The following is a 26,198-nucleotide window of genomic DNA, read 5'->3' on the forward strand; positions in this document are numbered from 1 at the left end:
AGTGTGCTTAACAAGAAAACATACCCGGCAGATTGCCGGAAAATAGCCGCCGTTGATCCCAATCAGCATGATTGGGATTGAAAGAATGGAAGATATTGAAAAACATAGCTGGCAGATTGCCAGAAAATAGCCGCAATAGATTCGTAGATCGGCAGTCTAAAAAAACAGTAAAAAAGACAGACCAAAAAAATTCGTCTTTTCATTGAAGGCTGATCTGTTCTATTTTGATTAAAAAACTGTATAAGTTATTGCTGCCTCTATTAGCTGATCTCAAATAACCTTCATTTAGAGTGACACACACCCATTTGACCTTATCTCTTTGAGTTAAAGTAAATAAAAGTCAATTTCAAATTGAGGAAGTCATTTTTGAGAGTGAGGTAAGTCAAGTGTGACCAAAAATTTAATCACGCGCATGAACAAAAAAACTCGCTCCACTAAGACCGAAAAATGACGTCACACATGCAATTCAGTGAAATTGCATGAACGAATGTTCAAAAAGTGGCTTGGACGTCATATGGTCGTAACAAAAATCATGACGACGAAATAAAAAAAAACCAAGAGAAGGCCAATAATAGCCCCAGCTATCGCTGTGCGGCTATTAAAAAAAGATTTTTGTACAAAAACATTTTTTAAGTCCGATTTATTTTGATGGCATTTCGTAGTTGAACATACTTCTGTTTCTTAGAGAGAGGATACAGGGGCTACTATCAATACCAATAAGCATTAGAGATGGTAACTAAGACGTAAAGTAAAGACTTTCAATTAGCGGGCGTCTAAAATTGGGCTTTATGGGTTTATCCCGTTTCTATTTCTGACTTCAATTTTTTATACTGACTCTGTTCATTTTGAATTGATTTGCTGAGCAACTGCTGTTCAAATTCACTTTAAGCAGAATGAGAGAAGAGATCAACTAGCCTAGAGAAGTCAAAAAGATTTCACGCAAAATGTCGAAAAAGCGGAAAAATGGTAAAGCGAAAAAAGTTCGACGAAGTAAAAAAAATTAGGAGCGCTATAACAGCCGGCTGAGAAGATGAGGGCGGCTACAAAATCAAGAAACGAGTGAAGTCAATGAACTAAAGTATGAGAGCAATTACACAAGGCAAATAACAAAAATTGTTGGCTCTACATCTTTTTATTCAAAATTCAATTCAAATACACAAAAAGTCGTAATACGAAAAAAGCATTAAAAAGACCAGCACAATTAACAGAACTGCTACAAACTTCGTTTGAGAGCAATTAAACATTAACCGGCTAACGTCGGAAATTGCTTTTAAGCGACGTAATGGGGCTCCATTCTATTGTGAACCTGCATGATTCGGGGAGGGGACCTGTTCACTAAAAGTGCGCAATAATGAGCACCAAAAGCTTTTAATTTTACGCCACGTAAGAAGTACTTTAAAATTGGGAGATTGAGCAAGCTATCTTTGATACGAACCTGTACTCGTTCATGAGTGCGGGTAGAACAGTGAAGGGAGAGCAAGTCTCTGACACGATGGCAATGGCCACAGTCGTACACACTCTGTTCTGTCTCTCTTGCACCTTCAAATTGTTCAGCAACGTCGCCAACACATCGTGTGGCCTGAAACACCGGTCGAACAATCAAAATAGACTTTTCAAATGCAAAACTAGCTGCATAATCTATATCAATGAACTATTTAAACTTGATTTCTTCTCTATTATACACCTGCCAGCTTGGCGGGTCTAGCTAACTCCTCTAGCTAATCTTTAGCCGCACTAGTTCCCATAAAAGTTAAGATTCAGAATTTGTCCTGCAGCCGATCAAATGGCTACATCAGGGAGATTTAGTCAAAACCGTTCTGTAGCTTTTTGTACAAACGCTCTAAATTTTCTGTTGATTTGGTTTAGGGGTGACACAATGGCACTACATGTTACGAGATTTGTTAAAGAAATGAACTTTTAATAGGAACAGCCATACGATACATCGAAGAGATGTTTAAAGTATGTAGAAAACACTTTATATCCAATAAATTTTAAACTTACGGATGTACAACTCAGTAGTTATATTGTTAAACAAAAGAGGGTAAACGCACTCGTTAACGAACGAACATAAACTGTCTGATTGAAAAATTATATGGTAATCTGCGTGTTCTTTTTCAACTAAAAACTGCTCTCGAATAACAGGTGGGGGATTGACTTTTTTGTATCCCGATGCAGTCGCGGGAGGACCAAGACGGACGTGCTAGTTTGGTTTGCGCGAGTAGGGGAGCCTGCAGGAGGGGGCAAACAATTTACCAATACTCATCAAATAATGTCATTAGAGCATCGACCAGTATTTTGCATGCTCCTCATTGTAATGATCATCGACCAGTATTAAAAATCAAAGTACAAAATTTCATTAGACTTTTTGTAGAAAACTGCAATCAATTGAATTCTGCTGCTCAAAATTGTTCAAGAGTGAACAATTTAGACAACGCAAAACTCACAAGTCAAGGTTGTAAAAGTTATTCGAAAAATCAGAACAACCAAGTAGACCTTTTGCATTAAAAGACACACACGACTACCATAAATGCTTCGAACTTCATTCGAGAGCAATTGCAAATGTTCGGAAGGCAGCAGGTTGCTGGAATAGCCGCAAAATGAACTTGCGTGTCGTATAATAAGATAGAAACCGAAACCGCTATAAGCTGAAAAGTTTATCGATCGCTCAAAAATCTATATACAAAACATTTAACGATAAATTAAAAAAGCTTTCAATTCGCAGACGCCTTTTTGTTAGGGACTTTTATCACACACATATGAGTTCCTTTGACCTTGAACTAATTCAAATTAAACTAAAGTTTTAAAGTGAAAAAGTCACTTTATTGAGCGAGTTGGGTCACGTATGATCAAATCTAATCACAAAAAGAGGGAGAGAGAGAGAAATGACGTCACGCTTGCAAAAGCCGTAATCGAGAGGAAAAATTCATTCAGACAATTAACTTCTTCAGCTTCGCTGTGTGAAATGTAAAGCGAAAAAAGGGCGACCGTCGACGAAAAAAAAACCAGATCAGAACATGTACTGACCAACAATTCAAAGAATTTTGATTAAACAAAAAATCTAGACCCATAATGGACTATGAACGGATTGAAAAATATTTAGCAAGAAATCCGATCAGAAAAATAAAAAAAACAATAAAAATCAAACTCAAACTGGCGCATGTGAACAAAAAAACCCAAGCTAGAAAGCTGTTTTATATTCAAGCACTTTTAAAACTTAAAGCAATTAATGTCGAACGAAAATCGCTAGAATGTAAGGAAGTCCTCAAATTAATTCAGCTGGGCAAAGAAAGGATTCAACGGTGCGGGGTAGTATTTTGGAAAAATTCACTTGATTCCGCTAATAAGATTTAGACTGAGAGTGAAAGAACAAAATCCCATTTCGGCATTGTAAACTCAAAAGCTTATTAAATTGAACCTATTTTTGTGAGACTGAAATTAACTGCTTCTTACGGACAACTGGCAAGTTTCTATATTCATTCTCTGCCTGAGTACCCAGACATCTTTTTGAAATTAAGAGTAGAAGTTCTATTCATTTACAGTCGATTCAGTTAAAACTCAAAATAAACGAAAATCGGTACTGAAAGTGGCTCTGAAAGCAGTTTACCATGTAATTTAACAACTTCAACGTTTAATTTTGTGAACGAGTGTAGTTGCATTTCGTACAGGGCGATAAAAAAAGGTAGAATACTCGATCTAGTTGCATCCATCGCAGTTTTTAGAGACTTTAAAGATAGACATTTCAGGGCATGTTTTCTTCAGCTACTAACCCGATAGCCTTTGCAATGTATCCAAATGTATTGACACTGGCCCTTCTGATGCTCTTTTTGTGTGCCTTGAGCAATTCCAACAACTCGAAACAAATCCTCATCCATTCTCTCGCACTCACATACTCGGAGCCTCTGTCCGCGATTCTGCCTACCAAGTCGATGCAGTTCTCTTGTACCTGTAATCACGAAAAGTAAGTTTGTATTGCTTCAATTGATTACCTTTAACTAACGGTGTTCAATCTTAGTATAGCATTAACGATTCTCAAAATGGCCATGAAAGGTGATCTGTAAAGTAATAATTGATAGCTAATTCTACCATGTTGTTTCACAATTTCATGATGACTTTCATTTTAATATCTAATTTCCATCAGCTGACATTTCGTCCAGCTTTAATTTGACATAAATTCAGATGAAATACTGAACCAGTAGTCATAAGCCCAGTTCACTGGTATTTTAAAACGAACAGCCTACGGGATTATTAGCTCATTCGCCTGATTATATTTCAGTATTTAAAAGATCAAATAACTTGTCTTGAAACAGACAACGTGAAAAAGAGCGAGTATTTATACTCGTATATTTGGCTATAATGTTCGGTTTTCCTCCTATTTGTTTCACCCTCTATCATAATATTAAGATTGAGGATACTTATGTTTTAAATAACGAGTTTAGGGATTAATACTTTAAATCGGAGATTTGAGGAGCTTGTGGAACGGTTGGGAGGTAAAAATTGCGGTGTAATGATAAATGGTTGAAAAAGATGCGCGAAAATGTGGGGGGGGGGGGGGGGGTCAAATGAATCGGTGTAGTATAACTGTTTGACTATACAAATACACTCGGCGGGGCGAAGATTAAGATTTCAAGAGTCGAGGAGGGTAAATATGGTACCCTTTACTCATAAGAGTGCATCTATCTCACCTTCTCGTGTCTGTTCTTCAGAATGGGAGTCAATCGAGGCAGGAGATCCTTAATGGGTGGAGTCATCTTCGTCATTCCGATCACATTCACAATGGCCTTCAGAGCACCCAAAATACTTCCCAATACTTCCGGGTACTCCTCTCCGAGGTACTCATACAACACGATGCCCAAATGACCCATCAGCTTTTCCTAAAAAATATTTGAACAATTAGGGCAATTGCGAAAAGCTACTCATAGGGTAGTGAACACAGCCCTTTTCTTCGCAGAATTCTTATTGAATTTTCGAAGAAAAGCCGAGATAATTTTCAGACAAATTTCTGCAACAAAAAACGAAATTTAGGATTATCGATAAATATTTTTAACACACGATTGCATGCCAAACCCTTAAGACCAAGGAAGAGTCCACAGTTAGTATAGCAAGGACTTAGCTTCACTCACCTCTACAGTTTCTCAAAGTTTTTCAGAGCTCAGTTTTAAAGTATTCAACTGCTTAAAACGATTCATGTGTAAATTATTCTGATCATAACCCTAAGGTTAGTATCCACAAGCTTTCAAATGTTAAACAAATTAATCTTGACTTAATTCAATTCACTCTTGACTTTCATTTTGTCTTCCTTTTTGCGAAGTGACATTCAATGAATGTCAAGCATAAAATAGAGCAAATCTCGCTTAGTTTTGGCTTATTTGTTTGTTGCAAGTAATCACAATACAATCGAAGTTGTATATAATCACTATTCGTATAACATAAAACTAACGCCAGGTGTGATTTCAATCATCAAAAATAAGTAACTCTTTTTAAATTTCTCAGAGCAGTCCAGGAGCATCCGAGTATTAGCAACATAAACTGCTCATAGCAAAATGCATAAAGACACGCCACAATACATTATATTCGATGTTACCTCTTGGCATATTTTCATGACAGCTGCAATTCTGGCTATTAGATCAGCTGCCTGTTGTCTCACTTTGGCCGTCTTGTTGTTCAACCTCCACAGTACTGTACCACAGATCTGGGGCAGATACGGCTTCACCCTCTCACCTGAAAAACAGCCACACAGTATAATCTCATCAACAAAGCGAACGCCGAAAGAGAAAATCTGGCATTCGTTGAGTGTGCAGAAAATTTCGAACAGTCACGCAACCTAGCTCGAAACACGTAACTTGTAAGTTTTTTGACAAAAAAAGATCTTCTACTGGACAGAAGATCGGAACACTGCGGAGATCTGCCATTTTTTAAAGATGCGTATGCGTGTTTCAGTCCTGGATTTTTGTCATGACAACTATTTTTTTTTTGTTAAAATATTTGCTTAAACTAATGCGTTATTTTTTGTATTGATAGGGGCTATTTTTGACAGCCCAGTAACAGGTGACAGACATTAGGGACACAATGAGGGGAAAAAACCATTTCCCGAACCAACAGTTTCAAATATTACAAGCTCTTTCTAACTAACCCAATGCAGTTACGATGGCTCCGAATCCATTGAGAATGACGATGTCCTCTGTTGTCTGTTCCTGGAATGCGTACAGGATGCCATCAATCAACAGTTCCTCCAATCTGTTGTCAATCTCAGTCGCTCCCATCGACGACATTATCTTCTCTAAACAGAAACGTAAATCCAGATTTAGATGCTATTTAACATCATGGATTAGAAGGGTTGAAGCAGTTGCAGTCCGAGCATTTCAAACTGTTATCTAATTCAAATTGCCTGTTCGTTTTGACGGGAACGCAGCACGATTTTTTTTTTTGAAACATTGGGAAAAATTGTGAAAATTGTTTTTAACAGCCCGTCTGAATAAAGTTAGCCTAAATCAGAGCTGAGACCAGCCATCTCAATTAAATTTAATATTATCATGAATAGACATCAATCAGATAGGGTTAAAACACAGCTGTGGTTCTAGCAGTGAAACTGTTTAAAGTACCAACCAATAGTCTCCATGACCATCTTCCTGTACTGTTCTGACTCGTCTTTCAAGTCATCAACCACCTTCCTCACAATCTCAGCTGAACCCACCTTGTTCGCTATCTCCACTGTCGTATCCACCAACTACAACACACGAAAAACACTACAGCTACAGTAAAATGAAAGGATATACAATTTAATGAATTTTCATCCTATCAAAAAATTGAAAAAAAAACCTATCAAAAATTGAACAAAAAACCATAGCAAAAATCCTATCAAAATTTGAAAAAATCTGTAAAAATCATAGTCAAATTGCCGCATATGATCGAAAAATCACTAGCGAGAAAGCAAATTTGTTCAAACACAGTTTCCCACTCAAATTGAAAATTACAGTGAACAAATTTCAAGCCGCAAAATCAATCGCTTTTTTGCTCTACTTTCTGTTTCCGAGTGACCAAAATCATCAATGCAGTTCGACTTCAAAAATCATAAAATGTTTGAACAGAAATTAAAAAGACAGCACCCCAAAACAATTGTAAAACATCCCCCGCAGATTGCCCGAAATTAGCCGCGTTGATTCCCATAACCAAGATCGGGATAAAAAGAAAAAACTAGTGAATGATTTTTGTACAAACAAATTTAAAGTGCGAAAAATCTTGATGTCATTTTGTCGTTGAACATACTCCTGTTGCATCGTGAGACGATACAGGGGCTAGTATCAATACCAATATACATTAGAGATGGTAAATAAGAACAAAGTTCCAGTAGCGGGCATCTAAAATTGGGCTTTATGAGTTTATCCCGTTTCTATTTCTGATTTCGTTTTTTGATACTGACTCTTTTCATTTTGAATTGCTTTGCTGAGCAACTGCTGTCAAACACTTTTAGCAGAATGAGAGAAGAGTGAAACTAGCCTAGAGAAGTCAAAAAGATTTCACGCAAAATGTTAAACAAGCTGTGAACTAAGGTACAGCGAAAAAACTTTATTCGACGAAATAAAAAACAGACCAAGACAAGTCCTGGCGTACAATTCAACAATTTCAACACAAACAAATCAATGTCAAAATGCCACACATTGAACAAAAAACCTCTAGCGAGAAATAAAAATTTGGTTCAAACAAAAAAATTAGGCCTGGATCGAACTATGAATGAATTCAGAAAAACCTTCAGAAATAAATCCGATCCAACCAATCGAAAAACCGTATCGAAGTGAAAATGCAGCATGTGAACAAAATAACTAGCGAGAAAGCGAGTTTTTGTTCAAAAACCGTTTTCTCACTCTGCTTTAAAATTAGAGCGCAGGAATTTCACGCCGCAAAACCACTCGGTTTTTCAATCCATTTCCTGTTTCTGTGTGATCAAAATCACAACTCCAATTTGACTTCAAAAATCATGAAAATGTGTGAACAGATCTTAAAGACAGCGCCCCATAACAATTCAAATTCTTTCATTTCTAAAAAAAGGAGCACTATGATAGCCGGCTTAGAAGCTGCGGCTATTAAAAAACAAGAGAAGGCCAATAATATCCCCAGCTATCACTTTGCGGCTATTTAAAATATTTCTTCGGATTATCCAAAAACTATTAAAAGCAATTGCTTTTAAAGTTCTTCTCGGCTCTCACTTAACGCAAGAAAAAAAGAAATAGAAGAGAACAGAACAACAAAAAAGAACAGAAGTAACAAAAAACGAAACATGCTCTTAAGAACAACTTGGAACTCACGAAAGTCAACTAACCATTCCAAAAGCTCAGAACTAGATGAATTCCAACAAATGACTCAACATGGCCGGCAGATTGCCGGAATAGCTGCAAAAGAATAGACTTCCGTGCCATATAATAAAGAAACAGATACAGATATAAGTTGAAAAGGTATCGACGCTTCTCAAAAAGCTATATAAAAAACATTCAGCGACAAATTAATCAAACTTGTTAATTAAAATTCATTGCGCAGAACCCCTTTCAATAGTGACCTTTAATACACAAAAAATCCTGTGACTTAATTTAATTGAAAAAAACTTTTGATAGAGAGAGAGAGAGAGAAATGACGTCACACGCGCAAAAGCAGTTAGCGAGGAAGAAGTCATTCAAAAATTTGAATTTCAGCTTTGCTGTGCAAACAAATGTAGAACGAAAAAGAGCGCCAGACGACGTAAAAAACCAAGGACACCGCAAGATAGCTTCGCTTAGCTTACAGCTTCGCAGCTATAAAAAACAAAGAAACACAGCTTTCTTTGCACACCAATTTTATCTATAAAAAGCTGGTAAATATAGATATTTCTCAGAGGAACACCAAATCTATCGAACCTAAAAACACTTAGCGTGATCAAAAATAACTATAACCCACTATCGTTGGGTGAACTGCTCTCAAACAACCAGCGAGTGATTGGCGTCGGTAGTAACCAACTTAGGCTTAGAAAGGTTAGCAATAGGGGTCGTATTAGGAAGGATTTGGAGCTGTTAATTAAGGAACACTTTGTTTTCTACGTTAGTTCTCTAATATAGTAGAAAAATGCAGCACTGTGATTAGAAAGTCAGGTACTATGTCATACAGAAAACAACAAGAAAACTAATGCGACCAAACCCTCAAATCTAAGGAGAGGATATGCAAAAACAAGCTTTCGTAAAAATCCTTCAGCTATATTCAACATCTGACACTTGTTCAGTTTTGTCTGAAAATTTTTTCGGTTTTGTTTGAAACGCATTGTTCAATTTTTTATTGCTAATATAAGTTTTGTTGAGACAGATATCATTTTTAGAGTTACTTATAGATACATAATTCACTAAGAAAAACATCAGAAAATAATAAAATATTTCTGTCGAATTCAAGTGCGTTGCGATTTCCGCAGATCACAAAAATAACTCTTAAACAGTTTAAAAAGCCTCTTCCCACGTACTGAATACTGATTGATGTTTTTTCCTCTCAACTGTACCTCTGAAACGTCCCCTGGAAAATTAGAAACAGTCAAAACTATTCTGCAGGAGCTACAAGATAACGTTTCTTTTTTTTCTACGATGTGTACACAATAAAAAAAATTGACCAAAGAAAACCCTGCCTTGCCTATATAATTGTTTTTGAAAAATAAATACAAACAATTATAACACAGACAGCAGATTGCAGAAAAACCTCGGTTGACTGCACTGCATGGCTTTAAGTGTCAAAACCAACTAAGGTCGGGCCAAATGCTCTCTAACGACTGGCGAGCTTTTGGATTTGTCATTAGTTGACTACATTGAAGTAAGTGAAAGGGATGATGTGTGCATGTTTGTGAGGGGGGATCAGTGAACTGCATACTTGTCCAGTAAGCCAAAAGGCTCTCACAGAACTTAATGCCCTCCGGTCGTTCGCGGCTTATCACGTTTTTGAGGACGGAAGTCAAACCAATCAGACAAAAATCGGCAGATTGCCGGAAAATAGCCGCCGTTGACGCGCTTGACGCACATCGGGATTGAAACAGAAAAAGAAAAGAAATAGAAATTGAGTTTTTTCCTAAGTTTTAAAATTTGTCTAATTCAGAGTGCAGTTTCAGTTAAATTATAAACCAATGCTAAATTCAACTTCTAAACTCAAAGCTATTAAGCATTATACTAATGTCAGCTAGCAATCCCTAATAAACTTTGATAACCTAATGAACTATAACTTAGTGACAGGGCTTTATCGATTTATCCCGTATCGTTTGATTTTGATTTTGCTCTTTTGACATTGACCGCTTTCCCTACATTGCGTAATTCAATACGTGAAAGCATTTAAAATCCATTCAGTTGAAACAATGAGTGAAGTAAGTCAGAAGTCAAGCGTGAAAATTGCGACTTATGTAAATTGAAAAACGTGATCAAAAGGTGAAGCGAATTAAAGAACATAGCAGGACAAGTCCTGACGTACAATTCAAAGAATTTCCATTGAGTAAACAGAAAAACTAGACCTAAAATGAACTATAAGTGAATTGAGAAAACAATTTTTAAAGAAAAAATCATATTAAAAAATAAGAACATAAACCGACAAATGTCGGAAGAACTGCTCTTGAACGACAGGCGAGGCAATTTAATTCATGGTCTTTAATATAGATCAATTTTTCTTTATGTGTGCAAAAAAAACTCGACCCCACCGGGATTCGCACCACTGACCTCCCGATCCATGGCCACCCCCACTTACCACTGCGCTACGAGTCACTTAATTTTCCTATGCTGCAACCGATTTTATATTAGCAACAAGCTTATTTCGGAGCACTAGAGATCACTCAAAAATGATGAACGAAAGCGTGAAAAAGTCACTTGAGAAGTCAAAGAATGTTCTAGAAGAAAAGCGCAAAATTGTCAAGCAAAAAATTTGCATAAAAAAGACACACACGTTTACAATAATTGCAATGAACTGCGTTCAAGAGCAATTTAAAAAAAAAACAGAAAATCAATGTCAAAATGCCGCATGTGAACAAAAAAACCACTAGCGAGAAATGAAAATTTCGTTCAAACAAAAAACTAGGCCTAGAATGAGCTGTGAATGGATTTGGAAAACCATTTAGGAAAAAATCGATCCAAAAAATCGAAAAAACAGTGAAATTGCAGTGAAAAAACAGTGATACAAATCAAAGTGAAATTGCCGCATGTTAAAGGGAATTTAAAAAGGAGAGCGCCTCAATAATAGCTGTTGAGAAGCTCACGGCGGCTATTAAAAAAGACCTACAAAGAAGACTGCCCAAGACTTCACAAAAAAGACCTAATAATATAATTGCTACAAAATTCGTCTGAGAGCAACTAAAAAAATGCTCTAATTTATTTTGATAGACTTCGATAAAATATTGCATTTCATTACCTCGATTATATCTGCCCCCTATTTTCTTGCTTTCGCCATTGATGTTTTACCACTGGTTTCTTAAAACATTGAAAGAAGTCAACTAATAAATATTTCGTAGTAGCCGAATTTTAAGAATACAACTGTAAAACTTCTGATTGGTAAAGAAGAAAAACGTGGAAATAGTTACACAAATTTTAACAAAATAGGACATATCACGAATTGCATTTTCACTTAAAGAACTTAATGGAATCTGAAGAAATTTTGTAATGTTTTTGAAAACCTATTCTGAAAAAAAAACAAAAATTTATTCAAACGACGATTTTCCTCACACCACTTTAAACGCAGTGATAAGATTAATATTTTCGCTGCCTTCACTACTTCAGGGCAACTGAATTCAGTGCCCCTATTTGTCTTCCCGTTGACAGCAAAACTTGAAAAATTGGTGAATTAATAAAAAAGTCAGCTCTCTAATTTAAATTAGTATGCTCACATTTTCATAAAATGTTCGAACTGAATTGTCACCAGTAAATAGCTAATAAGACTCGTGATCATTGCGATTAGCCGACATGACAATAAACAAACAAAAACTGCGTAGGACTAAAAAAATCACTAACATTTGTTAAAAACAAGTGACAAAGTAGTTAAAACCTCCTATATCAACTGAAACCAAAAACTAGCTTTTATAATAAGAGAGCCAATGATACCAGTAAGAAACAAGACAAACAACAAACGCGAAAATTTTTGCCTTCAACTACTTGCTTTTTCGATTCTTTTACTGATCCAGCGCGATCAAAATCACTACTCTAATGTGACTTCTAATTGACAACAGAGCAGGAAAAAGACTGAATCGATTTAAAACATAGCTGGCAGATTGACAGAAAATAGCCGCAATAGCTTCGTAGACCTGCGGTCTCAAAAACATAATAGACCTTTTATGTTATATTTTGCTTAAGAATCTGTTTAAATTATTGCTACTTCTAATAGATGCCCTCAAATACCCTTCATTTAGAGTGACAAGCACTCATTTGACCTTATCTTTTTGAATTATAGTAAAGAAAAGTCCATTTCTGAGAGAGGAAGTCATTTTTGAAAGTGAGGTAAGTCACGTGTGACAAAAAAAATTGTTCACGCGAATGAACAAAAAAAAACTCGCTCCACTAAGAGTGAAAAATGACGTCAAACACGTAATTCAGTTGAAATTGCATGAACGAATGAACAAAAAGTGATGTGAAGTGATTCTCATTTGAAGTGATTGTGACGTCATATGGTCGTAACAAAAATCTTGACGACGAAATAAAAAACATAGCAGGACAAGTCCTGACGCACAATTCAAAGAATTTTCATTGACTAAACAGAAAACTAGACCTTGAACGGACTATGAATGGATTGGGAAAACCATTTAGAAAAAATCCGATCCAAAAAATCGAGAAAACAGTAAAAATCAAAGTGAAATTGCCGCATGTGAACAAAAAACCACTAGCGAGAAAGCGAATTTTTCTTCAAACACCGTTTTCTAACTCTACTTTAAATTTAGAGCGAAAAAATTTCACGCCGCAAAACCACTCGCTTTTTCGCTCCACTTCCTTTTTCGGCGTGACCAAAATCACTACTCCAATTTGACTTCAAAAATCATGAAAATGTGTAAACAGATCTTAAAAAAAGACAGCGCCCCAATAAAATTCAAATTCTTTGAATTGTAAAAAACCAACAGAAGGCCAATAATAGCGTCAGCTATCGCTTCGCGGCTATTAAAAAAAGATAGTGCACCACTACAGTTCAAATTTTTTGAATTGTAAAAAGCCAAGAGAAAGTTAATAGTAGCTCGTTAACGAAGCTATTTAAAATGACACCAATTTCAGTGCAATTTTTATTTGACTTTTAGTAGTAAACTGCCTCAATTGAGGTCAACTGCTCAAATGTGCGAATGAGAGAGAAATTTAGATCACGCAAAAAGTCTAGAACGTAAAAGTCACCCGAAACGTCAAGGCTGTAAAGCAAGAATTTCGCCTTAAAGACACACAGGCTAACAATAATTGCCTCAAACCTCATTTCAGAGCAATAGAAAATGATTTCTCTTGATAACACTGATTTTTTATAATATCAAAAACAAATCTTCAATAACAACATCTCCATTCGAATGAGCTGTACTGGATCGCTCTGCGTTCGATTAATTTGAGATATATTGTCTTTACCAATCATCAACCTTGGCGCTTGAGTTTATAAAGTTAGAGAAACAGGAAGTTTACGGTCACAGTTTTTGATGTTCCACAATTTTGCAAAAAAAAATGGTCAACGACCAACAACCCCAGCTGAAAATATTCAACCAGTAAAAACGGGCCAGTAAAAAGTTGGATTCAGAGACGGTATTGTCAAACAATTGTTAGAAGGCACAATCAGGTATGAAAATAGACCAGTAACTGATATTAGTAAACTTGGCCATACTGTTCTACCTGGCGTCACCCCCTATTCTTACGATATCGAACTCTAACAAGCATCTCTGCCTACCTGTCTGTAGTTCCTCTTGTCCATGGCCATGCGGTGGTTCCAGAAGTACTTGAAGTAGGGGGGCAGGATCTCAGTTGAGATGTATCCCGGCTCCACACCATCTGTTGCACAACACTGCTTCACCACCTTCAGCACAATCTTCTTCATCTCTTCATCTGGTGACTGGAACTCACGCACCAGAACCAACATCACTTCCCTACACACAACAGAAGAGAAATGTCAACACCGATTAACTCGACAATGTTTCAATTTTCACAAGTCACAGGTCACTGAGCGTTTGAATTTTTTTTTAGCAATTACGTAACATGAGGCCAGCAATTCTACTAATCCCAGACACTGTTGTTACTTTAAGTAGCTAATTGCAAATCTCAGCATCTCAACATAAGGATCACATCTGTGAACACAAAGAACGTGAAAGACACCGATGAACAGGACGAACGTTTGAAATGTTCTACATTATGCACAAGCTAGTGTAATCACGGCTGCATTACTACGCATTGCCGAAACTATTACTATTTTAGGAAGCTGGTACAAAATTTCAGCATCATCTAAGGATCATATTTGATCAACTTTTTCATAGATGAATATTCTAAAGAGAATCTTTGTTTCATACATCAAAACATAGTCACCAATAATTGAACTGTCAATTTATTTAAAAAAAAGCGTCAAATGCATAAAAAGCAATTTCGTACATGAGAATCTGACACTGCAGTGATCTGGCATTTTAAAACTTGCAAGTTAATGTGTCAAGTACCAATGCAACATACCTGGTGTAGTAGTTAGCCGATTCAGCATCCATCAATGGAATCAAGTATCCGATGGCCTTGAGGAAGGCAGCCAATCCCTTGCCTCTGTGCTGTCTGATACCTTTCCAAAGTGGTTTCAGCACACTGTCAAAGCTCTCAATGCCATAGGGCGTTGCCGCTTCCGCCAGTGCTGCGAGAGCCAGAGCTGTGATCGTTCGCACTTTCTGTTCCGTGTCCACTAGGCCTGAAAAAAAAAACATTAGAACCTGACTAAAACTAAACATTATGATAATAATTGGTAATGCCTTGTCTGGTTATTCGCAACAAGTTATTTGAAGTTAAATATTTTCTTGTGAAAAATTCGAAAATAACTTAACAATCAAATCATAGATGAATACCTTTTTGCCTGATTAAGAGATGCAAAATACATTAGAGACCTGTAGGTTTAAAACAACACTAACTAATTCTGTCAAAAGAAAGTTTTAAATGAAATAGTAAAGACGTAAGATCTTGGGGAACATCCGAAATTTTTAAGAGTGTTACCAATCGGGTAAAACTTCAGCAGAGCCAATGAACAAAATAGCTTGTGAAAACAACCTCGATGGAGTAACAAATCTGATATTAAAAAGCGATGAAAAATGGGGAAAAAAGACATCTCTGATTAGAACCTCAAATAGTAAACGACGATCCAAATAAACTTCGAGTGACTTTGTCCTCAACCATCATGCAAAACACCTATTAAGACACAAATAGGAGCTTTTAAATAGCATTTTTAATTTTATATGCGAGATGTAATTTTAGATTGTAGTTTAGATTGTATTTATTAAATTGAGCCCAGTTATTTAGTTTTCGGTGGAGCAAAACATTACTTTTTTGTAAATTCAGTTAACATTTAAAATCAAAATTACCGCGGATTGAAACGACGAAACTCTCGCAAAAAAAAACAAAATTACTCCTATAGTTTTATTTCGGTAAGAAGAACGCACTGGTGCTAATGGATAGGGAGGAGGGGTCAACTGTTTCTTGCTTCAGCCGATAGGATCTGAGCAGGTCTCAATTATGTTACTATAGAGCTGACTGTAGAAAACGACGAGGATAATTCAGATGCCTTTTTAATAAATTTTAGCTACTAAATTTTTACTACTGCTGAAAGAATTCAGCTGGTTTAATTTAAATGAAATCAATTAAAATGTAAGATGTCAAGGACAAAAAAGTAATCAAAAGTCAAGTCTGTAAGACAAAAATAAAGATCACATAAAAATAGCATAGACCTAGCAAAGTCTAGCTTCAAAATTCCAGCTCCTTTCTATTTGACTTTCCCCAGATATAAGATTTTTAAAAGAATCCGACAATCTTTGTGGAGCCTTCTGAGGAAAAATCTCACGTTAGTCTTACAAGACATGCTGTATTTTTAAGACACCTGCCAGATGGATGGCCGGACTTTCAATGAACTTCATGCGAATACTTTGCTTTGTTGTACAAATCATAAACAAAAATCGCTGGCACATGGCCGTAAAAAACCGTGCTTTACAGCCTTAACCTCATCGTGATTGAAACACGAAAAGATGTAAAAGAAACAGAGATTAAGCTCCAGCATAACGTTTTGTTTCTGAAAAACAGAAGATTCGACGTTTTTAAGAAGGCAGAGAGCTCTAAACAATAGAATTCCATGTCATCAAAAGACCTCCATTTACGGTCCGTTAACAATATACAAATGTGACAAACTAAAGTCGAACGATGGGGCTGGATTCCATTGCGGTCCAAGGACTTAGAAGTCACTCTAAAAAGCGAAAACGGTCAAACCAAAATATTGCATTAAAAAATACGCTGGCGACAATCCCTTCAATCTTTTTTGACAGCAATTAAGAGCTTAAAAACATCGTAAGTCTGTGAGAAAGGTCAGTCACCTATGACCAAACAGAAAAGAGGGAGGCCCCCTTACATAAAAAAACTGGTTGTAATTACATATTGAATTTAAACCTACGCATAATTCGGTGGAGTGGGGTAGAAGGGGGTGTTGTAGTCTAAGAATTTCCCTTCACACCATGAAAAAAGGCCTCCTCATCAGTGTCGGCGAATTGCTTACTTGGACACTAGAAATTCTGTTAGAGAAATGCTCAGTCAAGTCACCATGCTTTTCGGGCGTTACCCGTTTATCTCTTTGGAGCAACAGGACTAATAAACGTCTTTTGAGATCAATTACAAACCTAACGGTGCAAACCAATCGAGCACTTACACTTGCGAGTTTTTCAAATATTGAAGCATGCAATTCAGTTCTTGAGCTGTTGAAGGCAGTGAACAAAACAAGTTCTACGCTTTTGCTATCAAATAGCTGCAAAAAAACTGATCAATCCCGAAAAAAAATATATTTTAAAGATTGTGTCTTCGCAGCTTTTTAGATATGGCACAGAGGAATAATCATACCTAGTGCGTAATAGTTTGATTAATTAAGCAATTGAAATCCAAAACTCACAAAATTGCCCTTAAAAAATTAAGCCAACTCAAGGGTTTTCCAAGAACCCCCACAATTAGATACTAGTACCTTATGTGCGTTTGCTGATAGTCTGTTACACTTAGTTTTATGCAATCAGCGCAAAATTTCAAGCAGGGCTCATTTTTAGACATCACTCATTCGTGAATATATCGATACCTAATACATTTGCCTATTTAAATTTGTCCATTTCGATTACAAATATATGACTTAAGTTTACAATTCTCGTTTGTAGAGTCCACAATGTATGCTATTGCAGTGAACAGACAAAATATTCTCAGACAACACAGTCCAGAATCTTTCGGTATTTGGGACTGTTTTCCCCGGACACGATTATTAGTTGTCAATCATTATTATTTGCAAATTTTAGAAGAAAATTTTAGAAAAAGCAAATTTGCAAATTTTAGAAAAAGTCGGGAATACAGACCATGTTCAATAATCTCGACCAGATTCCTCAAGTGGGGCAGAATTGCACATCCCATCAGAATTGAGATCTGCTGCACAATCTTGATCCCAGTGTGCCTCGCTTGCCATGACTTCTTACTCTTACACACAGCCTTCAGAAAGGGCAACAAGGACGGAATTCCTAGAGCCGAGGCAACAACTGCGAACGCTCTCGCAGTCGTGTTTCGTACATACTCGTCCAGATTGTCAATGTCAGGTCGCATAGTGGAGATCATTTGAGCCAGACCTGCAGCCTTGGCCAGGTTAGAAATGATTTCACGTCCCTCCACGCGCGCATAGTAGTCTTCGTCAATCAAAAGGGGCTCGATGACTACCAAGATCTAAAATATAACACTGCGGAAAATAATTTTTATCTTGTATAGACATCAACATTAGAGGGTCCACTATGGAATGTCATACAAAAAAAGTCCGGTTATATTTTGATTCGTTCAGAAAGTCCACTTCCTTTTCTGTTATTCTAAAAAATTAGATGATTCAATAAACTCATTTTCAATCTGATTGATCAGCGAATTCATAAAACTTCAAAGGCAAGTGGGTTCCAGACACGAAGCAAATGAGACAATTACAACACATTTATCATTAAAACAGCATTTATGAGCAAATCAATTAAATTATTGCATGGAACAAATGTGAGAACATAGAAACAAAATTGCTGAATAAACTACTGTGCCTTTTAAGATGTAAATAACTAAAGCTACAACTTAGTGATTATACTATTTCAGTGGTATGAATTATGCGCAAATTTCAAATTTACTCCGTCTAACTGTCTCCATGTTGATTGTTAAAAAACAAGACTAGTTTGATTTCAATTCGAAGAAACTTACTCTTTCTTCTTTTTATTATATGGTAGCGGTAAACAGACCTCAATCTACTAATTTTACTTCAAATATACCTTGTGCACGTATGGTCTGACGAGATCGTCCAGCTTGTAGAGAATTCGATCGATCACTTTGACCAACAAATGTCGCTCTTGGTCTTCAAGCGTCGGTGACATCAGCAAAGGCAGGATCTGATTGAACAAGGGACCCGCTCCGAACTCCCTCGCTTTGTCTGTTATTTGTCTCAAAGCGCTTTTCCTCATGGGAGGAGTTCCGTTTTTGATCTTAAGGAGCAGCTTCATAATGCGACGCTCCTTCTGCTCTTCAGGGGGCAATGCTTCTTCGTCAACCTAAACAAGTCCAGTCATGAACACGGTGCACATAGTCAAAAAATTGGTATTGGCAAAGACGGAATTGTTCTAGCAGAATACAATATTAGATCCTGTGAAACGACTGGCGTCGCACTAGCTTTGTTTGTAGCCTCAAGGGCTTAAGATTTTGAACTAGAGCGGGAGAGAGCAATTTCGCTAAAGAACGATGGAAAAGGTTAAAAACGAATAAGTCAATAAATAGGCAAAGTAAAATGGATCAAGCAAAAATGGTCTTTAGCATTAATATACACACACGGCTACAAGAATTGGCTCTAACTTCGTTCGAGAGAACTAAACAATATTTCTCACCTCGGTCAAAAGTTTCCCGAAGTACTGTTCATCATCAGGCTTCAGAAACGGGAGATTGCCTGCGGGCATCTGTTCCAGTCCGACTTTCGTCGGTTCCTCCGATTGCATCGTAAAACCAACAGGAGTAGCCCCACTCAACATCGAAATCGGAGTAGGCGTTGCAGTCAATCGCCGGTTCACAGTCTGCATGGGTACATAATTAGCCGGTGGTGGCAGGACTTTGTACCCTTCAGGTAACATCGAGTCTAAGTCGGCATCGGATAGAGCTCGGTTCCGATCGTCCATTTCCTTTTCCAGACGATAGGCGTACATTTGCTCTGGAGTAACAAGTCCTGCGGGACTTGGAGTTGCCATGATCATCGCTTTTTGTCCAATTGGTGTCGCACCAGAAGGGGTGAACATTCCAGAAGCAGTATTAGGAGTCATGGAACCCGGGGTAACTCCACCTAACCCAGTTGGAGTAATTCCTCCTCCAGGGGTTAGGGTTCCGGCTGGTGTCATTGGTGTACCAGGGGTTGCTCCTCCTCCTGTGCCTGGCGTTTCGTCCCATCGACTTTTTCTCTTAGAAGCTCCGGGTGTTGGAGTGCTCTCAACTGCAACAGATTCTCCACCTCGATCAGTCCTGGGAGTTTCTGCCCAACCACTCGGATGCCCTGGTGTTTCACGGTCAGTTTTTGGAGTTTCATCCCACCGATTTCTTCTCGCACTGGGCGTTTGCCCACCGCCGCCACCTCCAGCGGGAGTACGTCCAGGTGTTTGAGCTCCTCCTCCTGGAGTTTGTGATGGTGTGGCAGCACCAGGCGTCATATAACTTGGCGTAGCTTCCCACATTCGAGTACTTGCTGAGGGCGTAACACCCGGAGTTTCGGAACCTTTGGTTCGTCCTGGCGTCTCATCCCATCGTTGCATGTGTGGTGTCTGTGCTTCTGCAAAATCATTCACCGCTTTCTTCTGCTGAGGAGTTTCTGCCTCTTCTCCACTGGTCGAGAGATCCCACCGCTTACGCTTCCGCTCCTCGGTGATCGAAGCTCCATTTGCAACTGGCTTCAGGTTCCCTTCCTGCTGCTTGGCCGCCAACTTTTGCATCAACGAAACCTAAATTCGAATCGCAGCTTGGGAACAATTCTTGGAGTAGGAAGTATTTCACCTTAACTTCATTTAAACATTCAGCCCCACTTAATATGATTCATATTTAGGCAAATTGAGGACCCAATTGCGGGAGGATGCCATTTTCATTAAGAGCCAAGCAGGATAAGTTCCCGAACTCATATAACCCCATGGTTTAAAAAAAATTGTTGGAACTAAGACACTTTATTTCAATTTTGAACGTTACTCACTCTGTCTCTGTTGTTCTCCTGCTCTTTCATTGCATCCGCAAACGTTCGTGAATTGATGTCTGGTGTCTTTCCTCCTAGAAACAAATTAAATTTAAACACCAAGTATTGCATTAATCGAATATTACATGTTTCAACCAATAATTCAAGGTTCTTCATTTCATTAATTGCAGTTATAAAAATATTTTTTGTTATCAAATGAAATGATTCAACAAAAATTTTATCCAATTTTACGCAAGTTCTTCAATTACGCTATCGGTAGAAAAATTCGCGTGGTTTCCAAGTAGTCAAAATTCACCCTAATTTCTAAATTTTCATGATCGCTTAGTAGTCGCAAAATGTGGTTATCAAGCGTTCCTAGATTTATCGGATAATTTTCAAAGAAACAAAAATTCATGAACATCGATCTCCTTTTCCCATCTTGGGATTCAGATAACTTTTTCAAGGCAAATGCAACAAAAAGGATGCATTTTGTTTAGTTGGGTATCCTTGTGATTCCGGGTAGTCCCAACAATACCTGTGGATCACACTGGATGTCCGTGATTGAACGGTGCTGCTGCCTTCAGCGAAAGAGTGCCTGCAAAACATAACTCTACCGGTTAGAGGCCAGTAGAGTGGTTAATCGGTCGAGACTTTGCCTATTTTTAATAACTAGCTAACACTCCCACCTTCCTCCTCCAATAACCAATCAGCACATCACAAAACGACCCTTTTTACATCATCACGATGTGTTTTCGAAGTGATCTCGGGGTTATGAAACTTAGACCTAAAACATTTTCCAATCATGCCGCAGCATGTTGATACATTTTTCGGGAGCAAAGGTCGACAGTTTCATCTTCGACGTTCTGGGTAGCACCTTCTGTGTTGACCAATCTAGATCTGGGACCTCGACATCAGCTGGTCGTTGATCTCTTTTCAATGTTTTGAAGAGCAAAAAAGAGGAGTTTTATTAGTTTCGACCGATCATAACTCTATCTTCTACTGTTATAGCTAGGGCAAAAGACATACCTGCAAAGGGATCGTGCCGTTCTGGTGAGATGATCATTTGACGTCTCTTCATTTGATAGTCATTCTCCCTGTCTGCAATTCGGGGCACTCGCGATTCAGCCATCGGGTCGAAATCCTGTGGAAAAACAAATTACTTGCAATCAGCCACTCATCAGTTCAAGTTATGAATCCAATCCTGGGTTTAATTTACACGAAAATTTGTCAGTATCCGTATTAGTTTTACAGCAATAAGCTGCGTGCGTCCCATACTCATTTCGAGTCTTTACGATTATAGTCTCTATCTCCCAAGCTTAGTGGTCATATAATCTATAGCCCCCGATCATGGTAATTATACTATAATGGGGATGGGGTTATAATTTGGCGTGGGTGGGTGGGGGGGGGGGAGCATGATGGCAAAGACCTTTCATTTCTTGTATCTTCCAAAATGTTTGTTTCCATTTTTGTATCAACTGACAGAAATACAGTGGCTTCAGTTCAATATTAAAAAATATATTGCATGCAATGATTCAGCTTAAACAGGCATTGTAATGGGCATTCTGATTGCTCAAAAAAGAGGCACATTCATACCTGTCCTTGCTTCTGCAGTTGGTTGAGCAGCGCCACTGGTGCATTGAAACCTGACTTTTGGTGAAGCAAAGGGGTAGATACATCTTCATCTTCGTCCTAAAAAAAGTCAGTAATTAAAAAAACTGCATTTAGACTTCATGAGTTATTTAGACTTTTTGAATCAAAAACGAGCAAAAGTCACAGTTCAGAAAAACACAGTTATTTTTCTTGAGCACGGTTATATGGTGACGATTTATACTTACATCCTTATTATCGTTTACAGCAATTGAATCGTCATAGCCTTCAAAACGATTTGCAACAGCATCGTAGATCTCTTTGTCATAATGCCCAAACTCAAACCTCCCGTTCTTCTGCTTTTCAGCTTCCGTCATAGTTCAGTTATCTAAAAGAAAAGCAATGTTCTTCGTTTTTGAAAACGATTTCAATTATACTACCTATCTGTTACAGGCCTTTTGTCGGTCATTCGGGAAGGAGTTAAATTAAAAGAAAGCCAAGGCAATTGTTCCACTGTTATCAAAACATCTTAATTTGGGTGGGGGTTATCGTTCGAAAGTGCTATTAAAAAATGTTGTTTGTTATTTTGATTTAGATTAAATAAAGTAGTTTCCTTTGATTGCGAGTGTTTTGCATGATTGTATTTTGTGTTGTGAGGCTCTTGTCGAAAGTCACTTCCGTTCGTTTTCGACAAAAAGAAGTCATGTCAGTGACATCCTCGGCCCCAACTGTAGGATCACGAACTGCTGCTGTACTGTATGATATCGCTGTAAAATCAGCAAGATAAGACAAGATAAGATAATCGATCGCAAATATAATAATTGGAAAAGGAAGTTTGGGAGGAACCAAAGTTATGGGCGACTGAAAGGGGGACAAACTAAATTGAGCAAAAGAATATCCCAAAAAAAGTTTGACACGCAAAAGGAATGCAAATATGGTAACAATGCTTGACTAATGATCGCAAAAATTAGACATTTGATGTGAAACTTTGCAATGATGTAACTTGTTGCATCAACTTTTGGAGACGACTTGACTTACAATTCTATACCTTTTCCTAATGAAAACTAAAGTATACATCTGCTCGTGAGAACAAGAACACAAAATAATTCATTTGTTTATTAAGACTTTGCTTAGCTTGATGACTGGTCTTACTTTCTCACCATGTGGAGTTCACAGTTTCACGGAGCGTACTACACCATCTGAACCGGGGTAAATTTCTATAACTTTTGCAAGAGGCCAGAGACCTCGTGGCGTGAAGTCTTCAAGTAGCCAAACCAAATCATTTACGTTGAGGTTTTCAGAAGTTTTGTTCCACTTCGACCTTGTCTGTTGATTAGGGATGTATTCGCGAAGAAATCTATTCCAAAAGTGCGAGGCTAGTTCTTGAGCAGATTTCCATGACCTGGACACGGTGACTTTTTGCGATTCGAAGAGACCAGGAGGGTAGTTAAGTGGCGATCTTCCGAGTAAAAAGTGGTTAGGCGTGAGAGGCAGAGGATCGTTAATTTCACTTGGGACATTAGTTAGAGGTCTAGAATTCATATTGGATTCAATCTCACATACCAGTGTCCACAAAATATCATCTGAAAGGGTTCTTGACCCAATTACTTTGTACAGAGATAACTTGAATATCTGCATTAGGCGTTCCCAACTTCGACCGAAGTGTGGAGCCGCAGGAGGGTTAAACACCCACTCAATTTCGACCTGCATCAGATGCAATTGACTTGCAAAATCTTGGGAATTTCTAAGGCTTGCAATACTGGATTGCAAAGAGTTATTTGATCCAACAAAAGATTTTCCACAGTCGGAAAAGAACTTACGGCTTATAAAGCGACGGATGCAATTGATTGTTGAATCTGTTGTCAAGTCAACGGCAACTTCTAGATGGACAGCGCGTACTACTAAGCACGTGAAGAAGAGTATGTATCTAGTCCTGTTTCTTCCATGTTCTTTAACTGGAAAGGGTCCTACGAAGTCTAAGCCTGTGGTTTGGAAAACGTGATGATTTTCTCTTGGTAGTCTGAACTCTGGGAGGTCAGCCATTTGGTGGGGCAGCTACTTCTTGGATCATACGTCTGCATGGAATACATTGTCTAACTGTTTGTTTGACTACCGCCCTGCACCTAAGAATCCAATAGAGTTCCATCAATAAACTTCTAGTTTGTTCTGTGCCACAATGCATGTTTGTTTGGTGAAAATGTTTTATCAGTAGTCTAACACTCTGATTATTTCCAACTAGGATCAACGGGAAGCGCGCAGTTTCTAGTCTCAATGCTTTAGACAATCGTCCTCGAGCACGCAAGTGCTGGTTATGATCGACGTATGGTGATAAAGAGACACTTCTACTGGTAGATGATACTGCAATACATTTTCTTAAGTTCGAAATTTCCAATTTAAAATCTTGATTTTGGGCACTTTTTATCAAGTAATCGTAAGCTTTTGTATAATGTGCTAGTAACAACTTGGATTCCTTTTTCCGGCATTTATCTGCAAACAAAAAGCAAAGCGCTGCAACTCTAAGTAAACTATTCCAGTTGCTGAAACGCGATATGTCAATTTGGCATTTCAGTTCTTTTCTTGGATCTGCCATTATAATTTTAACATGTTGAGCAGAGAGTAAATCTTGTTTCGGCCACGTGTTTTTATTTTGACACAAGAAGGATGGACCTAATAGCCAACGTGAGTTGACATTCATTTGGTGAACGTTGTAGCCTCGGGTACCATCGTCAGCGGGATTTCTGGTAGACGAAATGTAGAACCAATCTTGGGCGGAGCACACGTCTAAAATTTTGGCTAGTCTGTTAGCAATGAAGATCCGATGGCAAATCTCAGGAGTCCGTAGCCAATACAAAACGGTCGTGCTATCAGACCAAAAAACTTGTTTATGGATTTCAATATCCATCTCATCTCTGACAAATTGCGCTAGTTGAGCACCATATACCGCAGCCTGTAGTTCCAAATTAGGAATCGTCATCCGTTTTATTGGCGCAACTCTTGCTTTACCGATCACAAATGCGACTGAGACGGATTCGTCAATGTGTTCAATTCGTATATAGCTGACTGCTGATAATGCTAACTCGGATGCATCTGTGAACGTGTGTAGTTCAATCGATGAAATCGGTATCTCGTTTAACAGTTTGCGAGGAAGATGTACATCCTTGAAAGACGAAAGTTCTTTTCTCAGATTCTCGAAATCAGAATTCTCATCGAGTTGTAATGGCTTGTCCCATTTTGGACCGTGGTTCCATGCTGCTTGGAGAACTTTGCGGAATCTTATTGTAAAGGGGGCGATAATTCCTAAGGGATCAAAGATGGAAGCAACAAAACGAAGTAATTTACGCTGACTCGTTTTTTCATCAAGTTTGATCTTATGGAACAATTTTTGCTCTATAACAAATTTATCTGCTTCTGGAAACCAGGGCAAACCAAGAACCTTTTGACATTGTGGTGCGGATGTTTCTGGATTAAGTCGGATATCCGGATTCAGCAGGTCAAGAACTTGTTGACTATTTGAATTCCACTCTGTCAGATTGAAGCCACCAGTAGCAAGAACCTTTCGAGTCTCATGGACAATGTTTGAAGCTTCATTTGGACTCGATACGGCAACATACAAATCATCCATGTAAATGTTCCACTCTCTGACCTTTTGAACACTTGGATAAGTTTTTGCATTGTCATGAGCAGATCTTCTGAGCGCGTAGGACGCTATGCAGGATGAATCTGTTGCACCAAATATATGACTGGTGTATTCATAGGTTTCTATGCGTCCATTGTTCTTCCAGAGGAAGCGTAAGTAGGGTCGGTCTTTAGGGTCAACTTTCACCTGCATGAACATTTGTTCTATGTCTGCGCACAGCGCAATTCGATTCTCACGAAACCTCATAATGACACCAGTTAAATTGCTGAGCAAATCTGGTCCTTTCAGTAAATTAGAGTTGAGGGACTGACCCTGGAAAATGCTGGAGGTATTTGCAACTCTACGAACCTTACCAGGTTTATTTTCATTGGTCACTGGGTGATGAGGCAAAAGGAGACATTATCTGTTAGAGATTCGGAATCAAGAACTTTAACAACGTATCCCTTTTCCAAGTCTGCGTCCAGAGTAGCCTGGTACTTTTCCTTTAGTATCGGATTTTTTGAAAGCTTTTGATCTAATTGGTCAAGTTGTTTTAATGCTAACCATCTGTTGTTCGGAAGAAATGCACCTTGCTTCCAGAGGAGAC

The 26,198-nt window shown here is 38.0% G+C and overlaps 2 protein-coding genes across 3 annotated transcripts in view; both read right to left on the reverse strand.

Annotated features, from left to right (window-relative positions):
* The window catches only part of LOC142348354 (splicing factor 3B subunit 1-like), a 55,180-nt gene extending 32,788 nt beyond the window's left edge, over nt 1–22,392 (reverse strand). The window contains exons 1-15 of one of the 2 annotated variants that reach the window (XM_075399669.1): nt 22,224–22,392; nt 21,982–22,077; nt 21,415–21,529; nt 20,410–20,483; nt 19,073–20,167; nt 18,467–18,742; nt 17,537–17,894; nt 14,640–14,862; nt 13,873–14,068; nt 6,604–6,724; nt 6,131–6,277; nt 5,582–5,718; nt 4,683–4,871; nt 3,768–3,943; nt 1,436–1,579 (exon numbers count right to left, since the gene is read on the reverse strand). In XM_075399669.1, coding sequence (XP_075255784.1) covers nt 1,436–1,579; nt 3,768–3,943; nt 4,683–4,871; nt 5,582–5,718; nt 6,131–6,277; nt 6,604–6,724; nt 13,873–14,068; nt 14,640–14,862; nt 17,537–17,894; nt 18,467–18,742; nt 19,073–20,167; nt 20,410–20,483; nt 21,415–21,529; nt 21,982–22,077; nt 22,224–22,352 — 3,476 coding nt within the window. In that variant the 5' untranslated portion in view covers nt 22,353–22,392. Of the gene's footprint in view, nt 1–1,435; nt 1,580–3,767; nt 3,944–4,682; nt 4,872–5,581; nt 5,719–6,130; nt 6,278–6,603; nt 6,725–13,872; nt 14,069–14,639; nt 14,863–17,536; nt 17,895–18,466; nt 18,743–19,072; nt 20,168–20,409; nt 20,484–20,923; nt 20,984–21,414; nt 21,530–21,981; nt 22,078–22,223 lie in introns of those variants that run through there. The other variant, XM_075399671.1, reaches the window with a different exon arrangement.
* A 753-nt stretch (nt 22,393–23,145) lies between these two features.
* Nucleotides 23,146–25,858, reverse strand: LOC142348522 (uncharacterized). The gene is made up of 3 exons (XM_075399896.1): nt 24,655–25,858; nt 24,194–24,333; nt 23,146–23,679 (listed from the first exon to the last, which is right to left on the reverse strand). The coding sequence occupies exons 1-3, from the start codon at nt 25,856–25,858 to the stop codon at nt 23,146–23,148; spliced, it is 1,878 nt and encodes a 625-aa protein (XP_075256011.1).
* Nucleotides 25,859–26,198: the final 340 nt, after the last annotated feature.

This window comes from Convolutriloba macropyga, chromosome 10 (assembly GCF_964194025.1).
Source record: "Convolutriloba macropyga chromosome 10, txConMacr16.3, whole genome shotgun sequence".
Taxonomy (NCBI): domain Eukaryota; kingdom Metazoa; phylum Xenacoelomorpha; order Acoela; family Convolutidae; genus Convolutriloba; species Convolutriloba macropyga.